The following is a 23652-nucleotide window of genomic DNA, read 5'->3' as shown; positions in this document are numbered from 1 at the left end:
ACAGATGATCACACGCTGAGCGCATTTTACAAAACTTCACCAGAACGGGCTTTCCGTTCGAGCGCAAACCTCCCTCTGGCTGCTCTGGCGCCTCGTGTGAATCCGCGGCAGGCAATCGTTCACCTGGCAAGGGCCGCGGAAGGAATGACAAATGACACAGGTCCATAAAAGATCGTAAAAGCGCATACCGCCGAGAACGGTCGCGGACAAACCGTTCAACAGCAGCAGCCGCCTGGGAAAATTAACGGCTCGAACAGCTGGAATGTTGCGCGAAGTAAAGGTTCTATAACGAGCGAAACCCACGGCGCTGAGAAAAACTAAAAACAGAAGGGGTAGGAAAACGAAAAGAGATAAGCACACGAAGTACATAATTTCGTACCAGATAGGGGCGGGGTTTTACTTCCAGATGATGTAGTATATGAGAACTTACGATACAGGACTTCGCACTATGAACGCTTCGCTGCTCACGCACCACCCAGAAGATTGCACAAAATAATATAAGAATAATAAAGCAACTAGGAAGCACACTTTATGGAAGAGCGTGCGTTGCTGCTTGTCAACTCGAAAACCATTAGCGCTTTCAATTAGTCACTTAATTAGGGAACACGAAACTGCGAGGCAAGCAGAAACAGGAGCAAGCGACTGCAGGGGATGTGCGTAACAGACATTCGTTAGGGGTGGCGGGAGGACGGGGGGGGGGGGGGGGGGGGGGGGGGGGGGCTCAGCCAAAGTATATTAAATTTGCCCTGCGCGCACCTCGTACGGCACTGCAGAAAGGATAGCTACTACTATCCTAAAAAAAAGAAAAAAAAAGAAACACGGCAGCCAGAAATTCAGGCGCTGCGATAATGACTACAGAAGCCGCAGTTGCAGGCTACTCCTCAAGGAATGTTTGGTTTTGGACCTGTCCGTGATGAAGTTGCACATGAACCTGAATCCAGGCGACTCTTGTAAAAAGAAAAAAATGTGGTTAGAAAATTGCTCAACTTTATGCTGGTTGGTACACTTCGAGATGAGGATTCCCTTTTCCTTGCAGAATGGGTTCCGTGTTCGTGACGAGTATAACCCGACGACGAATGTTGCATGAGGGTGCGACCTCCAAGTTTTTAAAGGACATGACATAATATATCAAATCAGCGTTTTGAATAAGAGTTCTCGACTAGCGTGGCTACTTTTTGGCTGCTGCATGCTGTGAATTAACGGCTCGAGGTGCATTCTAAGCGAGCGAACAAAAAAACCACGCTACAGTCAAAACGCGGCCCCTGTTTTAGTGCCAAGTGCCTACTTAGGCAAAATATACAAGAAAAGGGTTTAGGTACAGCAGCGATTGGGCTAAGCGCAATATACAACTTTGAAGCGCGTAAACACTCCCTTAACTTTTTTTTTTTACTTTATGCAACTTTGATCCCACCTGCTTCAAGCGAACAAGCCTCAGCGGGCGCTGCTCTGAATGTGTGGGGAGCCATTGCAGCCGATGGCTTGGGTCCCCTTATGCGACTATATGCACGGCAGCAGAATGCTGTGATGTAATTGAGCAGGTTGTCCTGCCTTATGATTTGGATGGACCATGCCAGAATGAGCTGCTTTACTGTCAGCGTGACATTTCTCCAATTCGTACTACACGTTCCGTGGAAGCCTTGATAGAGAACCTTCCCATCCGCAAAACTTTCGTGGCCAGCAAAAGGAGCAGACATAAATCCGATTGAAAATGTCTGGGGATTTATTAAATGACGCTTGTCACAACTGCGGCGTCATAAAATGAGCAAGGACTCCCTTGGGTTGCTGTTCAGGCCTAAAGGGACAGGCTTCGCGGCACTGAGCTATAGCCACTGAACTGTCGGCCTCAATGTCAAGGCGCATTCTTTCCGAAGGAGACTTTAGCAAATATTATTAATTAATGCAAAGTATGGTTTCGTAGAGCAATCCTGCTTTCTGATAAGTTCAAACTTTTAACCAGCTTGCGCCTTCGTTTGAAGTGTTCTTTATATCCCTTCGCCTTCGTCTGAAGTGTTCTTTAAGGAAAAATCACAGTAAGGTATTACAACCTATTATTACACGTACTGATGTCTATTGCTACTCCTTTTTTCCCGATACAGTATAAATTTGGAATCAACTACCAAGCGACGTTGTGGACCAAACAGATGTAGACAAATTTGAGATAGGTGTGAAGACGTTCCTGGAGGATTGCTGTGCAAATCTGTAATTCTGTGTATTTGAGTGTTTTTTAGCGAAGAGAATTGCACTTGTATCTGTACATGTTTCCCTCCCTGTAATGACCCTCATAGAGAGGGTTAACAGTATGCATAAATAAATAAATAAAAACAAATATCTTTCTTGGAAAAATAAATTTGATATGGTCTCGAAGACATTCACGCTTCAGTTCTCTTCTGCACGCAATCATCGTGATAGCATGAAAGCGTGCTGTATTTCACTTGCTTGGTATAATGACGAGGAAAGCTTATCATCCGCCAGTCAGGCCTGGCACTCGGAGCACCCACGCGGTGCGATAGCGCCAGCCCTGAACAAGATCTAGCGCTACGGCGGCGCCGACCGAAAGCGCCGATACGCCTAGCGACAGCCAGGGCATATCGCAGTTGGACACGGATCCTCGTATACCATAGAGCGTATACTATCGGGCTGGCGCGAGGCTGCGCTGATTGTGCGGACAACCACGCTTTCCGCTGTTCGCGTTTCTTTTCATCGCGATAGTACGTCAGGACGCGGCGACATACAGGGTTTGTGCATGTGTGCGTGTCTGTAGAAACAAAAGGCGCGTACGCCGGACGCGGCACTCAAAACAAAAGCAGAACAAGGGGAACGAAAAGTGCCGGCGGCTGTACATACTCCCGACAAACCGCAGCAGCAGCACACGGTGGGCGTACATGCATACAAAGAGCGCAGATGGATTTCGACAGTTTATCGGAAGCATCGGGTGGTGAACGTCACCCGCCGTCTTCGGAGACCGCATGCGGGCCGCATTGTTTCAGCGGGCAGATGGCACCCGGCATCGATCGGCCCGGAACTGGACACGCGCGTGACAGCCGCCGGCACCCGCACTCGCCCGCCACAGTTCTGTGCAGCGCAGTTAACAAGTCGGGAACGTCGCCGTATGGAGTTCCAATATATAGTTTATGCAGTACCTACGGACTGCCTAAGGACTGCCTAATGACTGCCTAATGACTGCCTAAGGACTGTCTAATGACTGTCTAATGACTGTCTAATGGCTGTCTAATGGCTGTCTAATGACTGTCTAAGGACTGTCTAAGGACTGTCTAAGGACTGTCTAACTAAAGACTGCCTAAGGACTGTATGCGGACTGCCTAAGGACTGCCTAAGAACTGCCTAAGGACTGCCTAAGGACTGCTTAAGAAATACCTAAGGACTGCCTAAGGACTGTATGCGCACTGCCTAAGGACTGCCTAAGGAATGCCTAAGGAATGCCTAAGGAATGCATAAGGAATGCATAAGGAATGCATAAGGAATGCATAAGGAATGCATAAGGAAAATTTTGCTTAGGCGGAAACGTCTTTTTGAGCCCGACAATCAAGCCCCGGCGTGATGACATTCCACATCATAATCAGCCAGGGTACATCCTGGTTACAGCCATGTTACTAGACACGCGTGGCAACAAGCTCGACCGCCTCTCTAACATAACGGCTTATGGTTTATGGGGGTTTAACGTCTCAAAGAGGCACAGGCTATGAGGGACGTCGTAGTGAAGGGCTCCGGAAATTTCGACCACGTGGGGTGCTTTAACGTGCACTGACACAGTACACGGGCCTCTAGAATTTCGCCACCATCGAAACTCGACTGCTGCGGCCGGGATCGAACCCGCGTCTTTCGGGTCTCTAACGTAATCCACATCGTCATCGGCCAGGGTACATGCACTGCAGGATCAGGTCCTTTTCTCCCACAGGCCCAAATAAACGCTGTCATGTGCCAGCTTTGGCCCACTCTATCCAAGCAAGTTTCCTCTGATCTCACCTCCAAAGCCTTAACTAGAATTCACTCTGTCAACCATCGGTTATATCTTCTAACTAAGTGTTTCACCCCAGTTCGTTTCTTCTTCCACCTGATTTCCTCTAACACGAAAGTAACTACAATTCGCTCTTTGATTACACACTGCACGCCCTCTTTTTGTGCCTGAATTTTACCCCAGTCATTTTCTTTTCGATAGCCCGCTGCGCTGTTTGATTTGAAGGATTTTCGATAGCCTCAGCATATTCGGCCCCGTATGCGAGTACTGACAGGATGAAATTGTTAGCTTCCTTCTGAGCGACATTGCCAAGGTGTTGTTCGTAATCCGAAGTGCCTGCCAAATGCATTCGAACCCATTCTTACTATTATCCTGGTTATTTCTTTTTCTCGTTGTTGAAGCCGCTTAACACGCATGCTTTTCAAAAGCATATTCCACAAGCAGGCCATGTGAATCGCCTCCATTCCCCAACCAGCGGGATAGTTAATTACAAACTGTAATGGTCTCTGTTAGGGGCTTGCTTCTGTTCTCTGCTGTCATTTGGTTGGTTTGGTTTATGGGGTTTAACGTCCCAAAGCGACTAAGGCTATGAGAGACGCCGTAGTGAACGGCTCCGGAAATTTCGACCACCTGGGGTTCTTTAACGTGCACTGACATCGCACAGTACACATTTGAAAGCAGTGTCCTCGTCCTCGAGTGAAGCCATGGCGTTAATCGAACTTCAAAAAAGAAAAAAAGACACCAACACCCTATTCTTGTTCGGCTTGACATGCGAGGAGGAGACAGCTCAACAACCGCACCGAGAATTGAAAGACGCCGCTCCTCCGTGGTGTGTTTGTGCGCGAACGTTGTAGCATTCTGGCCGTTATCGTCTCGGCCTGGCTTCTGCCCATATGTACCGCCACAGAGTAGAAGATCCCTCAGCAAAGGATGTCTACTCTTGCCGTGGAATTTACAGTCTTCGCTTTCTCAGGTGAGTTCTTTAAGCTCGTCCCAATACATGAAGCCACACCGTCAGTAAGCACTCTCAAATGAATTTACCTCTGCGAGGGCGGCATTAATAATTAAAGTGCGCCGCTTGCAATGTTAAGAGCACTTCAGACATTTGGATTACTATTTGGTGCGCTGACGAGCTGTAATACCGAGTTATTCAGTGCAAGTCCCCTATTTCCGATTGTTTTGCCTCATACCCCCTATTTGTAAATGTTCTCGGAAACGTCACCCACGGCCTGATTCGCGCGGGAAAAATACAGTATGGCCACGCTCCTCAGCAGAAGGAGGCTGCATAACGTCAGTGGAGCACAGATGACTCTCTCGTTCGTTCCATTTTTCCATCGTTCCAGTTCCAGCTTTTCATTCTTTCCCCAGACTGTCCAAATATAGATTAATTTCGACGGAACCTCGCTTGCACTGTCGACTAATGAGTTTTCGAAGGAACTGCCCAACCATGTCACTCGATGCTGCCGGGATAGACAGAGAGCAGAAAAAAATTGGATTCTTGACAGCACAAACTTGACGGACGAAGATAATTCTTGTCAAAACGTTGGTCAACACAATGACGCTCTCCTGCCGTCTCCTGTTCAATCAAGTTCGCGCCGGCTAGATGTTTCTGCTGTCCTAATTCCCTGTACCCGCCTCTGCTACATCCCTAACAAATAAAAAAAAAGATACACAAGCATTATACAAAATTGGCTGTGGTTTAGCTCTGGTTAAAACTGGAGTGACGCGAGAGCGAGCGCTTCCCCTCTCCACTCCCCCTCGACACGGCGCATGCGCGCAAACTCGGTTTCGCCGGCTCGCCGCGCCGCCGGCAGCAGCAGCTGCTCCGCACCACGTGACCAACCGGCTCAAGGCCACGGCGCTGCTACGGAGCTCAAGAGGTGCCGCGCTGAAGGCTCGAGGAGCTGGCGTAGTGTAGCTCTCGCTACAAAAACGTTAGAGATCACCGCGGCGACCCGCACTGGGAGAATGCGAAAGCACTGATGCCTCCTTCGCACTCGTCGACTCTCTTCGCTTTAGGCTTTCTGCCTCTCTTTCCGTTTTTAGACTGTTTGCCTCTAATTCTACTTCTTCCAATTTTGACGCCTACCTCCATTTTCACGTCCTCACACTATATGCCCGTCCGGGGCTATTTTGACGTCTAAATGACCTTTTCGCCTCTGATTAATTCACTAATTACCCCAGATCAATCAAATTTGGTTTACAACGGCATTTTACCATCCTCTGTCACGTGGTTGAGTTTTTTTTTCCCGGAATTTTGACGTCTAGTACGCTTCTGATTGGCCGCGCGGACAATGCACGCAACTAGCCGGGGAGAGCGAGACAAAGTTGCGGGCGGCGATTCCCAAGGACGCGGCGTCCGGGCTCCAGTGGGACGAGAGCGAAAAGCGATCGAAAGAGCGCGCGCCGAGGGCGAGAGGGGCGGAGAAGGGTCCCGCGGCACGGCGACCGGAGGTCCCGGTGGCTGTCGCCCTGTCGCCGCGCGCCCCCGTCGCCGTGTAGAAAAAGAAAAAGAGAATGGGAGGAAAGGCGGCAGTCGCTGTGGCTCTTGCGTCACGCGAAGACAAAAACTGCGCGCGCCCGCCGCCGGAATCGAGTTTCCTCGAAAGGGTTGCGCGCACCCAGACCTGAAACGTTTTTGCGGGCCCCGAAACGATCTGCGCCCGTTTGACGATCGCACGCCGATAACTTGGTTTCGGTTAGAATGGGCTCGTTCGCAAGGCGAAGGCGCGATGGAAAAGAACGAGAAAGAAAGAAAAAAACGCAAGGTGGTAAAGTAACGGGAATGGGACGAGATAAGAACAAATGTGTCGGGACGAGGTAATGTGTGCTGCTGCGAGGGATAGAATCGGATTACGGCAGTACTGGATGGAAGTCTGCTCTGCCTGACCGCTGGCAGCAGCAACCTCCACCGACCTGGTCAGTGCTGTTCATAGCACAGGTAGAGCCTGCGCAGCATATGCGCTATCAGGAAAACTAAAAGAAGCGTGCAGGGTGATACTTTCAGTCTAAAGTAAATTCGGACACTGATGTGTAGTCAAGCTGTCGCATGAAAAAGCCTTTTGCTTTTCTATTTTTTTTTTGCAGGTAATCTTCACTCTAGTAGAGTTACTTAAAGTGAGAGCTGATAGGAAAGAAACAAAAAAGAACAAAGGTGCGAGACGAGGCTCACGGCATCAACTGAGAGCGTGTCTCATGCTCCTCGGCAACGTGATAAAAGCCTCACGCCTAACCAGGAAAAACTGGACGTAGTCGATAATACACTAAGTTCCTTCTATGTATGTCTCGGTAATGGAGGCGCAGCAACGATGGAGCTTACACAGAATAATCTCCAATAAACAACTCCTCTCCCGGATCTCGCAGAGCGCATAATGCCTGTCTCTGGCGAAAAAAAAAACAAACAAAAAAAGGAAAGATGAAAGGATACAGTACTCCATTCACCGCGAACCTCTCGCCGTGTTTGGTGGGATTTCACAGCATCTCGGATACATTACCCCGCCCCGTGGTTATCTCGCCTTTCTTCGAGGCGGGCTCAGAAATGGGAAGTGATGCACTTTTCACCCAGGCTACATATGCCTTTCTTTCCTTCCTTCTCCTCGCCCTACTTGATCTCAATCTTTCCTTCTCTTCACAACATTGTAAGCGGGCAAGACTATGTTGGGCGAATCGTTTACCCCTTCGGCCCTGAATTCTTTATTTTTGTATCGATCGCAGACTTTTTCCCTGCGTGTTTTTACAATGTCTGAGGCACCCTAACCAGGCAGTAAAAAATCTAAGCTCTTGGTGTAAGTATTCATGTATTTAGAGGTAAGGCGTCAAAACAGGACATCAGTGCACAATGGGTTTAAAGTGCTGAAAGGATCTCTTTGGTTACCGCAATTCACAACAAAGAATTGAACAAAAAAAGCGTCTTTTTTTTTTTTTTTGCAGCGTGGAGAACTCTAAAGCAGCTGATTTTTTTTTTTTTTTTGCTTTCTAAGTTATCGATGCAGTTAAACTTGCCACAAAAGATGAGGCTCTCTCTTGTTCCCTTCGCGTTATGTATCACTTCTCCTCGTTCTTGTTGCAAACAGGCGAGTGTTTCAGTTGATAATATGTCACGTAAAAAAAAAAAAACACGTGTTCAAAACTTCCATACCCTTCCTGGAAGTCGACTGTGGACAAGATGAAGGCTTCATAAAGCGTTTCAGCGCGGAGCCAAGCAAGTGCTCAGCATACGCGCACTGCACGAGATGTTGGCAAACATCTTGAATAAAAAATAGAAAAGGTGCTCAGCAGGCACGAGACACAAGGCATAAGGCTTGCGCCTGTTTTCAACACATCGGCTTATTTTCATGAATATCAACAAGCAAATATTACCAGCTTATTTGCCACCGTACGGGCTTCGCGTTCAGAGCAGATGAAAAGGCCAGCTGATGCGGAACACACAGCAACTTTATAATGTTCAAAATTTCGAAATGTCGCATTCTGCCTCAACGCACGGGGCAAAACGAAACAGTGAACGCGGCAAAATGAGACGCCCCTCTAAAATAAACTCATTACTGCAACGAATGCATGCAAAGATTGCTCCATAGGCACCAACACGATATTTTTAAGCATGAAATGCTTTTAGCCCCCGTTGTCGGCAGTGTGGTGACGTCACGCCGAGACCGAGAGCCATCATCCGGGCACTGAATTCCACTCATCCGGGCACTAAAATCCACTCATCCGGGCACTGAATTCCAGTCATCCGGGCACTGAATTCCAGTTATCCGGGCTCTGAAACGAGAACATCCGGGCACCGTACGAGACTTAACGAGATTTAACGAGACTCTCTAAGCCCTCCTACGCGACCGGCATGCAAGCGCCGGATGGTCTCCAAAGGAGTCACAAAAAATAACTGCTGCCAGTGCCTTCTCAATGTTTATCAAGATATCAGTCGCTGTGCGTTTGATAATGCACGGAATTATAATTTCCGATTTCTAATAACGCATGCAAAAAGCACATAAATGCCACGATACACTTCGTTGTCATACGTGATCTCTTAGGGGCTTCGCGCATCGAAGCAAAGCTGCGCAGGCGCACAGGGGCCCGGGGGAGAAGCGCTGCGTTCAAAGGGCAAGGCATCGCGCCGAACGGGTGGTGGCGTTCCTCCCTTCCATTACGGTGTGGTTCGGGTGTCCACCGAGATGGCAGATAATTACTGCGCCATTTCCTTTCCTCAAAAAACCTTGCGTTCAAATGGCAAGGCATCGCGCTGAACGGGTGGTGGCGTTCCTCCCTCCCTGTACGGTGCGGTTCGGGTGTCCACCGAGATGACATTAGGCCCGTAAACATTTCATGCTTACTCTACTCTCGGTTACGGGAGAGGCAGAGATTTTTTTTAGTCTACCCGCATGACAAACACTGTATTGAGACGCGACACGGCACTGTTCTGTACCATCCCTTATAAAAATGGTCCATGGACAGTCTACAGCCTTCCTAAAGATATTTGGCTATTCATAGCCTATACACGAAAGTCTTCTAAAAGTGTATGGCCATAATTCTATAGACTGTCTATGGGACATGCATTTCCTATAGACTATTCTCTAGGCTTTGTCTATAGGCTTTGTCTATAGACTTTACAGACAGAAGTCTATGGACAGTCTATAGACTGTCAAAAGAAATTTTATAAGGGATATGACTTGCTTCAAACTTGGTAGTGGCACAGCCAGGCCTTTCGTGTCGCCTGGCTCATCGATATTTTTTTAAATGCGAAAGCATTATATGTCTCATGTGAAGGAAAACCTGTCAACGGAAGTTGTCCGCAGAAGTACGCGAAATGCGTCCACAGGAAGCGGTACCTCTCACGTGACCTCATTCGAAGAAAGACTCATTCGCAGGCATTGGAGTTCGAACCTGTGCCCTCTCTTCGTGCCAGCACGCAATGCATATGACGCGAAGGGTCTTTTTTTTTTCTTTACTGCATGAAAGCACACCCACCCTGACAGGCGTCAAGCCCGTGTTAACCAGGTTGCAAGAGTCGTTAGTTTAAGCGTGTTAGCGGGACATGAAGTCAACGCGTTGCGGTGTGCTGAGGATGTGTACTGATGTTAGCCAACGAAGACTTGCAAAAAGAAAAGTTGCTGACGTCATCCAAGGATCACGTGATAACTGTCACGTGAGAATGATGACTTGCAAAAAAAAAACGGTTGCTGACGTTCAAACGTAAATGCTTTAGCATTTCTCCACTGCAGCAGACTGCAGTGCTCTCAAAGTTTTTTTTTTTACTCGTAATAGGGGATATTCAAAATTCCGCAAGTGCGCTTTCCCGCATAACAATGTTGCCCAAAACAAGATGGCCGACTTCGCTATAAAGGAACTACGTGGGCTACAGGACAGGCGCTAAAGGTGTGGGTAGAATGTAAGAAACGTATTTTGGAAGAGTCAAACAAAAAACCAGTCTTTCTTGCTTTGTTTCAGCTGGAAACGCATGGTCAGCCATCTTGTTTGGGGCAACATTGCTATGCGGGAAAGCGCACTTGCGGAATTTTGAATATCCCTATTCCTGGCCTTCGTAACTTTTTCTCTTTTAGTGTCACAGTTGTTCTTGCGTTTTGTTCCTATCGAACCATTAGCAATTACGCGAACATGGCGTGCTGGACGTGATTGCAATCGTCCCAGTGTGTTGTAGAAGTATCCGTTCTAGCTATTCGGAAACAATGCTCAGCTTAGAGGCCAAAGAAACTTCCTGCAGCTACTACCCTTCGTATTCCTTCATGTTCTCTTTCTGAGCGGGGGGAGTGTTAAGGGAAATAAAACCGCTTGTCGGCACCGGTGCTGCTTACTGCTTTCCGGAACTTTCTCCACGTCTTCCAATTAATTAAGTTACACTGTGAATTTATGTAGCGCTAAGAGACAAAACGTCGCGCTTTCCCCATGTCGCATTTTGTCCCACTCTCCCCTAAATATCAAACCCCGTCGCCTAAGGCAATGCGCAAGGCAATCTGCATGGCCTCCTCAGGATCTTGCGTGGGAAGCACACACAAAGAAATGAAGGTCAGAGAGGGAGGTTATGCGCAAAAACATGTCGCACCAGAAGACTTAGCGTTAAAAAAGTACCGGACACTAAAAAAAGAAAACCCTAGGGTGGAAAGAAAACAAATATAATTAAATTAATGCATTGTAGTCTTTATCGTCAATCGATTGCTGACCACCTGACATGTACTATCGGGGACAAAAGTGGTATACTCCACGCGGCGGGAGCCGGAGCAACGGAAAACTAGAGTTCCTGTATATGCTCCCGCAGGGAGCATATAGCATATACAGTAACTCTACGGAAAACTAGAGTCACTGGAAAAATTTCAGAGTACCGCATTTCTTTTCCCCGCGCCGCCGACGCGGTCATTGGCCCAACCGCACCACGTGGTCTTGGGATGCCATATACCTTCCAAGCGCCGGTCGGGCCGACTAAGAAGAGCGCAGGTTCCCCGCGTTTCTCGTGTTGCAAATGTCGCTCCCGTGTTCGATACTGAAGAAATCATGCCTGGCTGCTGCGCCTCCGGATGCAGCAACCGAACCGAGTCCGGAAAGACTTTTTTCTCGATTACGACCGAGAAAAATGACCGAGAGCGTCGTTCTGCGTGGTTGCACAGAATCGGCCGGGAGAACTTCAAGCCTTCAAAAAACACCCGCTTGTGCGAGGTAAGTGCATCTTGCTTGTTCTTTTTGGTGCTGTTTTAGAAGGTATTTAAGCGCAGTGCACGCGGTGTTAGCGATAGGATGCTAAGAAAATAGGAGTTCACAGCAAGACCGTCGCGCATGTCGCGCAGGGATCGTTCGCGGCTTGCCCCCTTGACGCGGGTACACGTGCACGCGCTTATTGCTCAACACACGCGGCTATTCCGTGCTTGTGGCACGCGAAGGCACATTTGTAGCCCGAGGATTCCGCGTCCTAACGTGCCCCAAGCACTTTCCGTGCCTCGAGTCATTCGACCCATATGGCACTTGTTTTTCGCGGATCATGACGATCGCAGTCAATAAAAGCATGGTCGGGCATGTCTTACGTTCACATAACGACTGCTTTCTGTTCAGTTGTGTTGGGACTGGTAAAAAAAATAGAAATGGGTCAAATATTAGCAATCCTTGAAGCTGTGTGTTTGCGGCGACATGCGCGTTTACATCCCAAATGAGCTATTTTAAGTGTCACTGCGTAAACTTAGAAACTTTTGTAACGTATTCTTTTTCTTTGCCTCTTTATTTCGGTGTTTCAGCTTATTATTACCGCTATCTTCCATGTTTTTCTTCTTCCACATATTTGAAACAGGGCTTCACTCGGAAAACCCCTGGGAGCCTCCTTGGGCAGCCCAGCATTCGGGTGGCCAGCATCACTCTTCTAACTGTACAACAAACATTTGCAGGACCACTTTTGTGCTGAAGACTTCGAGAAGCCTAGAGTGGATGGGAAGGAGAAGCTAATGTCAAGTAGTTTCGTCCTGCTTGAACGAGACGGCGGTCCCATGGCGGTCCACGATGCTCACTGCCCAAAAGCGTGGCGAAATGCGTGGAGTGGCGAAAAGCGTGGCGTGGAGTGGCGAAATGTTACCTTCGTAGCTTGCTCCGCGGAAGGGGAAAGAAGGCGTGCACAAGCTCCCGATAGCAGCGCTAAGATGCTTCTCACAATCCTAGCACACTTCCTGCAGTAAACGCAACCGTGGAGCAAAACAACCGCCGGCTGCCTTACTTCGCGCAAAATAACAATATTTTTTTCTCTTCTGAGTAACCATTCTCTCCGAGCACGAAGTATTTGCGCTTCAGTGAACACTCAACCCGATATGTCACCGAATATCAAGCTCTTCCAACACGGCGGCCTTCCTGCGACGCAGTTGGCTTGGAAGGTAAATGGAAGTGGCCGCTCAGTGTTGCCAGTCAAATTCCGACCTTTGCGGTACTCTGAAATTTTTTCCAGTGACTCTACGGAAAACTAAGTTGCAACGCCATCTACAGGCGGCATCTGGGATCGAGACAGCCAATGCGTGGCCTTTATCAGCAGGCATGTCGCTTGGCTCGTTTCAATGTTTCGTCCTTTAGCTCGCCAAAATGCCGCAGTTTTCCGTTGTTCCGGCTCTCGCCGCGTGGAGTATACCATTTTTGCCCCCGATAGTACGTGGCGCGCTACAAAACCCCAATATGTTAAAAAAAAAAAAAGTAATGGACTTGAGCACAGAAATCTGTTATTTTGGGAGTGACTGAAACGAGAAGCGCACGTGACAAAAGCTTTGTAGTTGGCTCACTCCTCCGACACAACAGAGTGCAATGCATAATAAAACCCCGACGCGGAACTGCAGATGACGAAGGTACTACGCATCCGCTGTTCGCGGATCGGAAAGTAAGGAGTATTCCGCGCCGCGGGAGCTATATCACGTGGGGTTTTAACTGCCCACCATGCAAACACGTATAGTGGCCCAACGGCACCGCCCACACCACAGCTTTATGTGAGGCCCGAGGCACGATTAAGCGCTGGGCTGGAACGAATCACCCAAGTTTCGTGGAAAGAGCAGCAAAGCGGCAACAGTGTTGACACGTATGCAGACTCGGGCAAGAGACAGTACGTGATATCGGCCCATTACTGAGGCCCTCAATGATTACGCGAAGAAGCAAAAAGAAACAAAAGGAGGGAAGGGGGTGGGAGGGGGAAAGTCCCGCTAGATGCGCGACACTCCTACTATGGGCCATCGACACGTTATTGTGGCGGGATTTTGCGGTGGATTCAAGTAGTAGTAGTAGTAGTTGCAGTAGTAGTAGTAGTAGTAGTAGTAGTAGTAGTAGTAGCAGTAGTAGTAGTAGTAGTAGTAGTAGTAGTAGTAGTAGTAGTTGCAGTAGTAGTAGCAGTAGTAGTAGTTGCAGTAGTAGTAGTAGTAGTAGTAGCAGTAGTAGTAGTTGCAGCAGTAGTAGTAGTTGCAGTAGTAGTAGCTGCAGTAGTAGTAGTAGTAGTAGTAGTAGTAGTTGCAGTAGTAGTAGTAGTTTTATTCAAAAATAAATATATATTAAAAAGGAAGGAAAAGATATTTGCTAGCCCCGGCATCTGCCATCGCTACGTGAAGCACCTGAGCTGGGGCAGCAGAAATAATGGGATAGCAGGCAGAATGGAGAAATGAAATGCAAGAGATGTGGAGACAGCCAGAGAGGATAGGGCGTAGAGAGGTCAGGAACTATATAAAAGTATTCTATTTACAAATTCACATATGTACAGGTCGAGCGCGCGGGATGACCATAATCGGAAAGAAGAGAGCGCGCGCGCACGACACTCTGTACAGTGGATTGAAGTGCAGCAACTAAAACTAGGAGGTACAAAATGAAAAAAAAAGTCTACAACGCAGGCCTGGTTGTTTCGCAGAACACAAGACAGCGCTGGTATGTAGAGCCATACGACTTGCCGGTATTAATGGTCACGTTTAAACGTCACACATTCGCACTCACTGAGCTAACATGACCCACCGCAATAGCATGCCATTCTGAACAATTAATGCGGAATTAAGTAACGCAGAAATCAATGCATTCTCACCCCCATTATTCCAGGCGGGCGGACAGTTTTCATCGTAAAACGAAAGAATGTCGCGTCTGCGATATATAGGCAGGACATCACACACCCCATCGAGGTGATCATGGAGAAAGCGCACGGCCATAAAAATTAACGAGACGTCCACATTAGTCTGTTCGCGTAATAATGTACGGCACAATAATGAGCGACCACAGATGTACGCAGTGGGGTCGTATAGAGCCCGCATGTGTCACACATGAACGCACAACTTTTTTGAAGCGATCTTGGCGACAAATACAAATCTTAAAAGCGCCCGAGCGGTTCAATCACGAAATAGGCGCCGCGACGTTTACTTGTGTGATTTGGTGGCCCCGCTTCCTACGACGCCGGTGGTGTGCGCGAAATCCATTATACCTGCATGCCGCGCAACTGCGAATCGCCTAGTCGCGTTGCTCATCGTTTGTAGTGCTCGCGTTACCGGAGATAATCTATGCCGGGCAAGGAAGACACAAATTTTCACGCGCGCTCTAAGACGGTCAAGTACACACGGAAGGCAATGCGCTAATAACGAATTCGCTCTGCAAGCGACACGACGAGCATGCGCATGGCAGTATACGATTAAACATAAAATTTGATTTTAATTTCGGCCTTGAAAGACCGTTCTTTCCGCACCCAAGATCAAATGATCGGGAGATTGAAACCTCTGAGCAAACCGAATCTAATCAAAGAAACGCCTTGTCCGCTCGAACACAATTAAGACAGCTCTTTTTTTTCCAACATGCTGGCCTACCACAGCATGGGTTCTCTCTGGGTAAGTTATGACAGGTTTTCGATTCGTCCTTCACGAGGTTATCCCGCAGCAGACGTTTGTAGTCAGTGCGTCAAATTCCCGGCATTGTGTATACCCAGCGGAAATGGCCTCGCCAAAGCAGGAAGTTCGTGTGGTCAGGAACGCCGCATAGAGCGGAAGCTGTGTGTGCAGTATCTCTACCTCTCGAGATGAACTGCGCGTCCGGGGAGCTTTGTATATAGCCCATTACAGACCTCTCCTTTCCTGAAAGAAAGAAACAAAAAAAAAGCAAAGGGCATTCGACGCTTTCACGCAGTTTACTCGCTTGATTATAGTTTCGGAGCCAGTCTGCACACCTCCTAGCAAGACCGGGAGCAACAAGTGGTGCGTGTCGACACAGCTTCGTGAACGCAACCACGAGTAACGGAAACGAACGCCCGATGAACCATGCATCGCCAGGAAAACTACAAATAGTTACAGAATGAGCCATGCATGGCACAGCCGAGCGCATATATAGATGCATGCTAGTGTGCCCATCGAACACAGAGTCATCTCTGTGGTGAGATCATTGTCCGTTGCCGGCCCGAGTAACACTGAAAGAAGCCAAAGAAGGCACCCGGTCAAGATCGTTCCGCGCGAAGCCCCGGCCACGACGTTTCTGCACCGAGGTTGCTGTTAAACGTCTTTGTTTCACTTATTTTCCCAGCTATAAGGCTTCTGCGAAATTTATTATGCTTCCCTATCCAGATCCTAGAGCCGTCGAAACGTTGAGTGGTTCGGACATGTCGACCGATTCAGATACTGGATCCAAACTTAAGCACGGCTACCATGGGGTTACAGAAGTGTTTGTACCGACACCGGAACATGAAATGGTCGTGTTTAATCAAGAGGAAAGTGGTCGCAAAAGGGTTTATTGTTCTATGGTTTGATGGGGGTTTAACGCCCCAAAGCGACTCAGGCTATGAAGGACGCCGTAGTGAAGGGCTCCGGAAATTTCGACCACCTGGGGTTCTTTAACGTGCACTGACATCGCACATGGGCCTCTAGAATTTCGCCTCCATCGAAATTCGGCCGCCGCGGCCGGGATCGAACCCGCGTCTTTAGGGTCAGCAGCCGAGCGCCATAACCACTGAGCCACCGTGGCGGCCAGGTCGCAAAAGGGGGTTCAATAGAGGGCAACCTATTTTATTACAACGCGTATAGTGAGCTCGTCGTGCACACGGGAGCGATGCTACAAATGTTATGCAAGAGCCCATCTAAAGTAGTGCTGGTTTCATTAGGGAGGTCAAACTCGCATGACAACTTCAGTTTGCAGTTCAGGTCATGCGACGAAGCCACTTTTGCAATGGAAGTGAAGAAGCTCACGAAAACTACTCCGGGCGGCAAGAGGCTAATCTCGCATTCCATGAGTGCGGACGGCGGACGTCAGTGATCGCATAGGGCCTGAATACATGATGGCACGGAACGCGTGATTTACTCAAAGGTATGCAGTAGGCAAACTTCAGACAACGCTTGTTCTGCAGTGACTTTAGGCAGGCGCTGCTTTATGGCTACGCCTCTTCCTACGGCTCCAATAGCCATGGGAAGACACCCCGACGTACAGCAGTTGAGATGGCTGCACTATGCTCCGGAAACCGAAACATCGACACAACGTATTAAAAAGAAAAAATAGTTAAACTTACAATCGGCGCCTTCAAATGGTTTCAAATGGCTAGAATTAGGTTGTGTTCCTGTCCTCCGAACAGTGCACGGTCCCAGCGAAATCAGGTGAGCTAAATTTCCTCCCTGACCTTGCATGTCCCCAGAAAGCACACAGGACTCGCGATCTGGCTCTCGTGACAGCGTCCTAACATCAAACACGAGGGATCTGCGGAAACGCATTGCGAGCGACGCTCGCATTCGGTCGCGCGTAAGTTTTGTCGCGAGCAGGACGCGTTGACGGAGCAGACGAGCGGCAGAAGGCGCAGATACGTAGTCGGCCAATTGTATAGCCGCAGGCTGCAGCTGCCATACACACGGGCCGCGGGTCTATTCGCGGTGCGCCGAGCGCTGTGACATTTGTAGAGAGTTTGAGGAGGAAAGAGGACGGACAAAAAATAATATAAAGGGAAAGAGAAAAGAGCGCCGCACGCGTGCCATGCACATCAACTGACCGTGTTTGCAAGCATCCGACGAGCACGAGGGCTGCTCCAGCCGCCGGAGCGCCGCTGCACTGCCGTAAATCCAGGCACGCGGGGAAGAAAAGTTTGCTCGCTCAGAGGGCTTCTTCGCAGTCGTCGCACAACACCACCATCCCGGCGCTCGCCGGCACTCGCGTAGCGCGCGCACGCTGTAGTCGGAGCGAGGGTTTTGCGCCGTCTGTGGAAGGGGGCAGGTTCCGCGCTGCCGCTCAAGCCGACGCTGCCGACGCCGCCACTCGCACACACGCACGCACGCACAGACGCGGGCGCGCGCCGCACAGTCGCCGCTCGCACGCTCGCCCCTCAGAAACGGCAGCGCTGCGAGCGCTGCTTGGAGGAGGAGAGAAAGGAGGGAAGGTAGCGGTACTCTCACCCCTTTCTTGCGCGGCGCGTGGAGCCTGAACTCTGGAACTGCGCACGGACTGGTGGACGCTCCGCGGCTCGAGGCGCGAACTGCGCCTTCGTGAAAGCATACAACTGTGCTTAGGACGCAGCTGTGCGTCTTTACTTCAGTGACATCATCGTTATCATCATCATCAGTGTAACTACGTCCACTGTAGGTCAAAGGCCGCTCTCGCTAACTCCTCCAAATAACCCTGTACTGAGCTCGTTTGGACGCACTTGCGTCCAAACTACCATACTACCAAACTATAGTTTGGCAAAGAATGAAAGATGCACATCTGTTTTATACTGCCTTCACTGCGCTTTTTAGCCCTGGCTGGCCGAACGTTGCAGGGGAGTATAGAGGGGCTCAGCTCTGTGTGGATGATTGGGATATGGGGTCCGAAAAAACTTGCTGCTGCTGTTTGAATCTGTCTATGCTCGCGTTCGGAGGCCTAGGATTGCCTCAAGCCAGTTTGATTTTACGCCCTATTTCTCCTCCTCCCCCTCCACCGCTCTCTCAACTCTTCTGACGCCAAGTTGTGCCCACACTTTACGTGGCCTGGAAACTGAAGGATATCAACTTCGTTAATCGTGTTGTGCTGTGCTGCACTCGACACATTGTGTGCTATAGTCGGATACAACTTAAGTCTGCAGTGAAGCTCCGCCCACATTTACGACCGCCGCACAGGATTCTTCCACGACTAAAAAGTAGTTCGTTGTTGAAACTTTTCTTGTTACCTAAACGAGAAGCTTAGCATAACACAAAAGATATAAGCTCTAGAGTATTGATGCGTCACTTGTTTAACATAGCCAAACATTAAAAAGCTGATTTTATTTACTGTTATGATTAGCCAGCGGAGTAATACAGGACGCCGCGGACCGTGGCCCAGTGTTAGCAACTGCTGTTTTTTTAAGTTGTATCCTACTATAGACAACACACTTTTCATTACAGCAGTGTTTGCTAATAGGCTGCTTCACTTCCTTTGGAACCAGGCTTTAAGTCAAATATTTAAAAGAGAATTATCAGTAACCAGTAAGGTTCATGTTTGTTTTAGGCAGTGAATGTATGAACTTTATGCAGTTCGCCAAACGACTAAAGCAAATCTTCGCGCCACGACAGCACAGTCGTTGCAGGTGCTGCCCTCCAATGGCAGCCTTTGGCAACTTGGCAGGAAGTGCTGGAGGCGACCATTTCATCTACGTGCGTCTGGCCGTTCGGCGTGCTGGAAATTCCGGCTGCAGGGGCAAACCGACGTGCCGCTCGTTTAGCGTTGACCAGCCCAGCCACCTAGCTTTGTTCAGTATGGTGCATTTAAATTATCACAGGTTCTAGCGCCATAACTAGTGTTGCGGCCACCTCGGGAGGACGAATCCAAGCTGCACGCCGGTGACCGTCCGATTCACGTCCTCACGCCGACCTTGGCTTCGATCAGTTTCGCCCACATCAGCGCAGGTGCATCGAGATGGCTTCGACACGCAGCATGCTCAAGAGTGTCAGTATGAAGCTGAAGTGGCACATGTTTGTTTCGGGCCGTCGCTCGCTGTCCACATCTCGGAGTTTGGGCGCCCAGCTCACTGTCCGGGACGCCCTCAACTCGGCCATGGACGAGGAGATGGAGCGCGATGAGCGGGTTTTCCTGATCGGCGAAGAAGTGGCCCAGTACGACGGTGCGTATAAGGTGAGCCGAGGTCTGTGGAAGAAGTACGGCGACAAACGTGTGATCGACACGCCTATTACGGAGATGGGTTTCGCCGGCATAGCAGTCGGTGCCGCCTTCGCAGGTTTGAGACCCATTTGCGAGTTCATGACGTTCAACTTCGCCATGCAAGCCATCGATCAGATAATAAACTCGGCCGGAAAGACCTTCTACATGTCGGCAGGTAACATCGCGGCCCCGATCGTGTTCCGAGGGCCCAATGGTAACGCCGCCGGTGTAGCCGCCCAGCATTCGCAGTGCTACGCAGCTTGGTACGGCCACTGCCCCGGCCTCAAAGTCATCTCGCCCTACAGCGCCGAAGACTGCAAAGGTCTCCTCAAGTCCGCCATCCGAGACCCCGACCCCGTTGTGTTTTTAGAAAACGAGCTCATGTATGGTCACGCGTTTGAAGTCTCGGACGAAGTGAAGAGCAAGGACTTTCTTCTGCCCATCGGCAAAGCCAAGATCGAGCGACCGGGAACACACGTCACCCTAGTGTCGCACTCAAAAGCAGTTGGGACATGCTTGGATGCTGCCAAACAGCTGGCGAGCCAAGGCATCGAGTGCGAGGTGATCAACCTCCGCAGCATCCGGCCTCTCGACGAAGAAGCCATACAGGCGTCCGTCATGAAGACCAACCGGCTCGTTACAGTAGAGAACGGATGGCCACACTTCGGTGTTGGAGCCGAGATCTGCGCTAGCATCGTCGAGAGCCCAGCGTTCGACTACCTTGACGCCCCCGTCATCCGGGTAACCGGTGCCGACGTGCCAATGCCCTACGCAGTCACCCTTGAAAACGAGTCGGTGCCCACAGAAGCACACGTTGTGATGGCCGTCAAGAAGCTGTTGAACGTGCAGTGAAGTGATTGAGAAGCTCGCACTCTTCTCTCTTCAGCCTCGGAGTTGATTTTCCTGTGATGCAATTTATCACTGCATCCTGTGTTGTTTTTTTTTAGCTAGCCCTTTATCCTCTCATCGGTATAAAGGCTTCAGAGCACAGTGTATGTCCCCAATCTATGATGTGCAGATCTCTTATGTGCCATTTGATGTGAAGGCTGACTGCTGGACCCTTCACATACAATGTGCTGCAAAGTTTACTGCCTTGTTGTTTCGTGTGGCAGTTCGCACCTTCAATCCGTCATTTAAGTGCTGAATATGTGTCACTCTTTTCATGAGAAGTGTGGATTTCACCATGCTGCTTCTTACCTCTGGTTAGAATTTGTGCAGCTGAAGGATTGAACAAAAAAAATTGCAAAACACAAGCAGCAGAGGCTTATAGACTGCACAACAGGCTTGATCTTGCAAAGAGGTGTAGGTAGGTTGGTATGTGTTACAGGTGATGATGTCCGTAATGCACCTGCAGGCTTGGAGAGATGGCCATTCACAGAGTTCTAGGAATGCTTTTTGTTCTGAACAAACCATGTGAAATGGAAGCAGCTTTGTATACTCATGTCCGTTACAGTGTTCTTCCCGAACTGTGCCAGTAGCAGTCCTTGAGATTTAAAAAGCGGGACTTGTGCTCAAATCGACACCATGGCACTGCTGCGATTGTCGAAACAACACGAAATTAGCTGTCACACAGAAAGAGCTAAGTATAGAACTTGCTGATATACACTTCCTTTTAAGCATGATAATTTGTGAATTTCATTACACTTTCTAGCTACCTTTTAACGGGGGTACCCTTTGGGTATTTTGAATTTTGGCTCAATGCTGCTACATCTAAATGCTACATCGCCTCTACCAAGAAGCCTTATTAGGCAGCATGCTGAAGGGCAGATCACAGAATGGTGCAATTTCATTTCTAAAGGCACTATAGCAGCAGTCATAAAATGGGAAGATAGGGCCATGCCATGGCAATTTATTTATACTGCTCTTGTGACTGCTGTAGTCCCTCCAGTACTGTTTTTTTTTTTGGTCTGTCTCTAAATACTTCTTCCTTGGCTACTCTGAAGCCTACAGCTCAGGATTGAAAGCATTTCGTGAATTAACGCGCTCATAAAAATGGTGCTGTTTTTGTTTACTGTGTTGATTGATAAATTAAAACATTCTATAGTTCTGGCTCCTGAGCACTAGCTTGTTTTGGCTGATTTTTATTTCAATTTTATCTTTTTTCTCACATCAATGAATGACATGTTCAAGAGGCACAAACTGCCATCTTGCATGGCAGAACACTAATTTAAGAGGCAGATAACCAGGGATTGAACTTTCCGGTTAACACGAAAAAAAAAAAGCTCTGAATTTTCCAAATTTAGGTTTCATTCAAAACAGGTCGGTATGTCTGACACACAGGCCACAGCTAGCTAGCCGCAGGGTACGAGTTACACCCGGGTTGCTCTTCTTGAGCTTCCCTAAGGCTAATTTTTGCTCAGACAGTTCTTCGGGGTGCTGTCTTTCTCTCGACCAATGAGCAGATGCGTAGTGCCATAGTGAGAAAGTGGTAATTGCACTGAATTTGTTTGAATTAATTTATTTGCCTCCTGCCATGATGAGCAGGTGGGCCACCTATGTCCTGTCGCACAGATGGACGCCAAAATTTCTCATGAACGGACCTCTTATGCGATTGTGTAAAAAAAAAAAAGAAAGTATGAAATACTGGTATTCACCACTTCCCTGCAGTGTTACCGAACTGTCGAGCTTGCAAACACTTGTTAGCAGGCTAAATTGTTGATACAAATTAACTTCTGGAGCAATGGAGAAACATGAAAACTGTCAAAGTTGTACACCAGAAACTGCAAATGGCAATTTTTTCATTGGTTGCGGTAAAATTAACTTAAAATTGTTTTCCTTGCTGTACAAATTTGCAAACTTGGAAATACCTACCACAGAAGCAATTTTTCAATGTTCTGTACCTGGCAGCAGTTACACAATCGCCACTGACACTGGATGGTCTAGTTTGTATAGCTGCTGCTGCTATTAGCATTCAAGTGGCCGTAATCTTGTTCTCCACAGCTGTTTTACTTGCTCCCTTCAGAGTCTGGAAAGAGTGCTCACACGGAAGCATTCTTTCAGAATTGGATCATTTTTGGATTCTTTATGGCAATCTGTAATACTGGAAAATTGCAGTGCAGCAGTAACAAGGACGAGACGAGAAGAACGCAAACAACCAACTAGCCAGTCACTATGTTTTAAGTCAATCTGTAATCTTCCAAATGAAGACGTTCAAGCACTGCAAGAGATTTTAAACCTTGTTTCAATTTCCTGCAGTGCCAAGGAGACATTATAGCTATGTGGAACACAAACACAGTCAAACATCCTTATTGCAAAATTGTAAAATAGTTCAATATAGCTGAAATTCGCAACATAAAAGTTAATCAAAAATGCATGCAAGAGCAGTGCAATTTAGCCCATGAAGGGACAGCATCTCGACGATCCTTAACAGAGAAAGGGGGACACCTTTCCAGAAGTTTTAGCGCCATTTCGTACACTCGTGGCAATTCTGGAAGCTGCAAAAAATCGAGCACAAGTTAGGTTGGTTTCCCAGCTAGAGAGTAGTTTGGACAGGGGAAGACAAAAATTAGCATTCAATATGAAGGAATTTAGCATGCTTAGGTCTTAATTATCACCACCCCAATAAAAAGGGGATGCTCCTAACTATCTAGGTATATCTATTTAGGTAAGAGCACTAGTGCAAGATAAAAGTTCGAAACTTGGCACGAATGCCTGCCGCACCACCACGCCACTTGCGCGGTGCGGTGTGGCAAAGCCTGCCATCCAAGTGGGCATTGCTTAGTACTCTGGAGTTTGACATAGAGAGTAAAAACTGCATGTGCTTATTAAAATTATTTAGGTAGGAACAGTTTGATATAGCCAATAATTCGCAACATCTGTGTTCATTTTATGAAGGTTTGACACCTCTTGGAGAAAGAAAGCAGAGAGAGAGGAAAAAAAAAAAGGAAAAGTGGCAAAAGCCTGTTAGCTAAGATATGGACACATAGTATCTCAGTTTAACAAATTAGATAAATGTGACATAAAAATATGCCTGTTTGGTTAGGGTAATCGCCAAAGATATTCAGCTTTGTTCTTTCATATGCCCACTTCAAAACTTTGGTTCAAGTTAGTGGGAATGCCCGTACGTCTGATGGCTCAGTGTGTACACGTAGTGCAGTAGTATTAAACCAGTAAGCAAA

The 23652-nt window shown here is 48.4% G+C and overlaps 2 protein-coding genes across 2 annotated transcripts in view; one reads left to right on the top strand and one right to left on the bottom strand.

Moving 5' to 3' along the window:
* LOC149364602 (uncharacterized) overlaps nucleotides 1-17802 on the bottom strand; it is a 267785-nt gene extending 249983 nt beyond the window's left edge. The window contains exon 1 of the mRNA XM_089574551.1: nucleotides 17418-17802. The gene's annotated coding sequence lies outside the window, so the exon portion shown is untranslated. The remainder of the gene's footprint in view (nucleotides 1-17417) is intronic.
* Nucleotides 17803-18992: 1190 nt separating this feature from the next.
* Pdhb (Pyruvate dehydrogenase E1 beta subunit) lies at nucleotides 18993-21591 on the top strand. The gene has a single exon (XM_089574550.1). It carries the CDS (start codon nucleotides 19292-19294, stop codon nucleotides 20384-20386), a length of 1095 nt encoding a protein of 364 aa, XP_089430676.1. The 5' UTR covers nucleotides 18993-19291; the 3' UTR covers nucleotides 20387-21591.
* Nucleotides 21592-23652: the final 2061 nt, after the last annotated feature.

Source organism: Amblyomma mixtum, chromosome 2 (assembly GCF_055824585.1).
Source record: "Amblyomma mixtum isolate Tamu chromosome 2, ASM5582458v1, whole genome shotgun sequence".
Lineage (NCBI taxonomy): Eukaryota > Metazoa > Arthropoda > Arachnida > Ixodida > Ixodidae > Amblyomma > Amblyomma mixtum.
The sequence above is the reverse complement of the archived record's forward strand: the minus strand, read 5'-3'. Positions and strand labels throughout refer to the sequence as shown.

Coding starts and splice junctions, on each gene's coding strand:
- Pdhb (XM_089574550.1), top strand. CDS start 19,292: ATGGCTTCGACACGCAGCATGCTCAAGAGTGTCAGTATGAAGCTGAAG.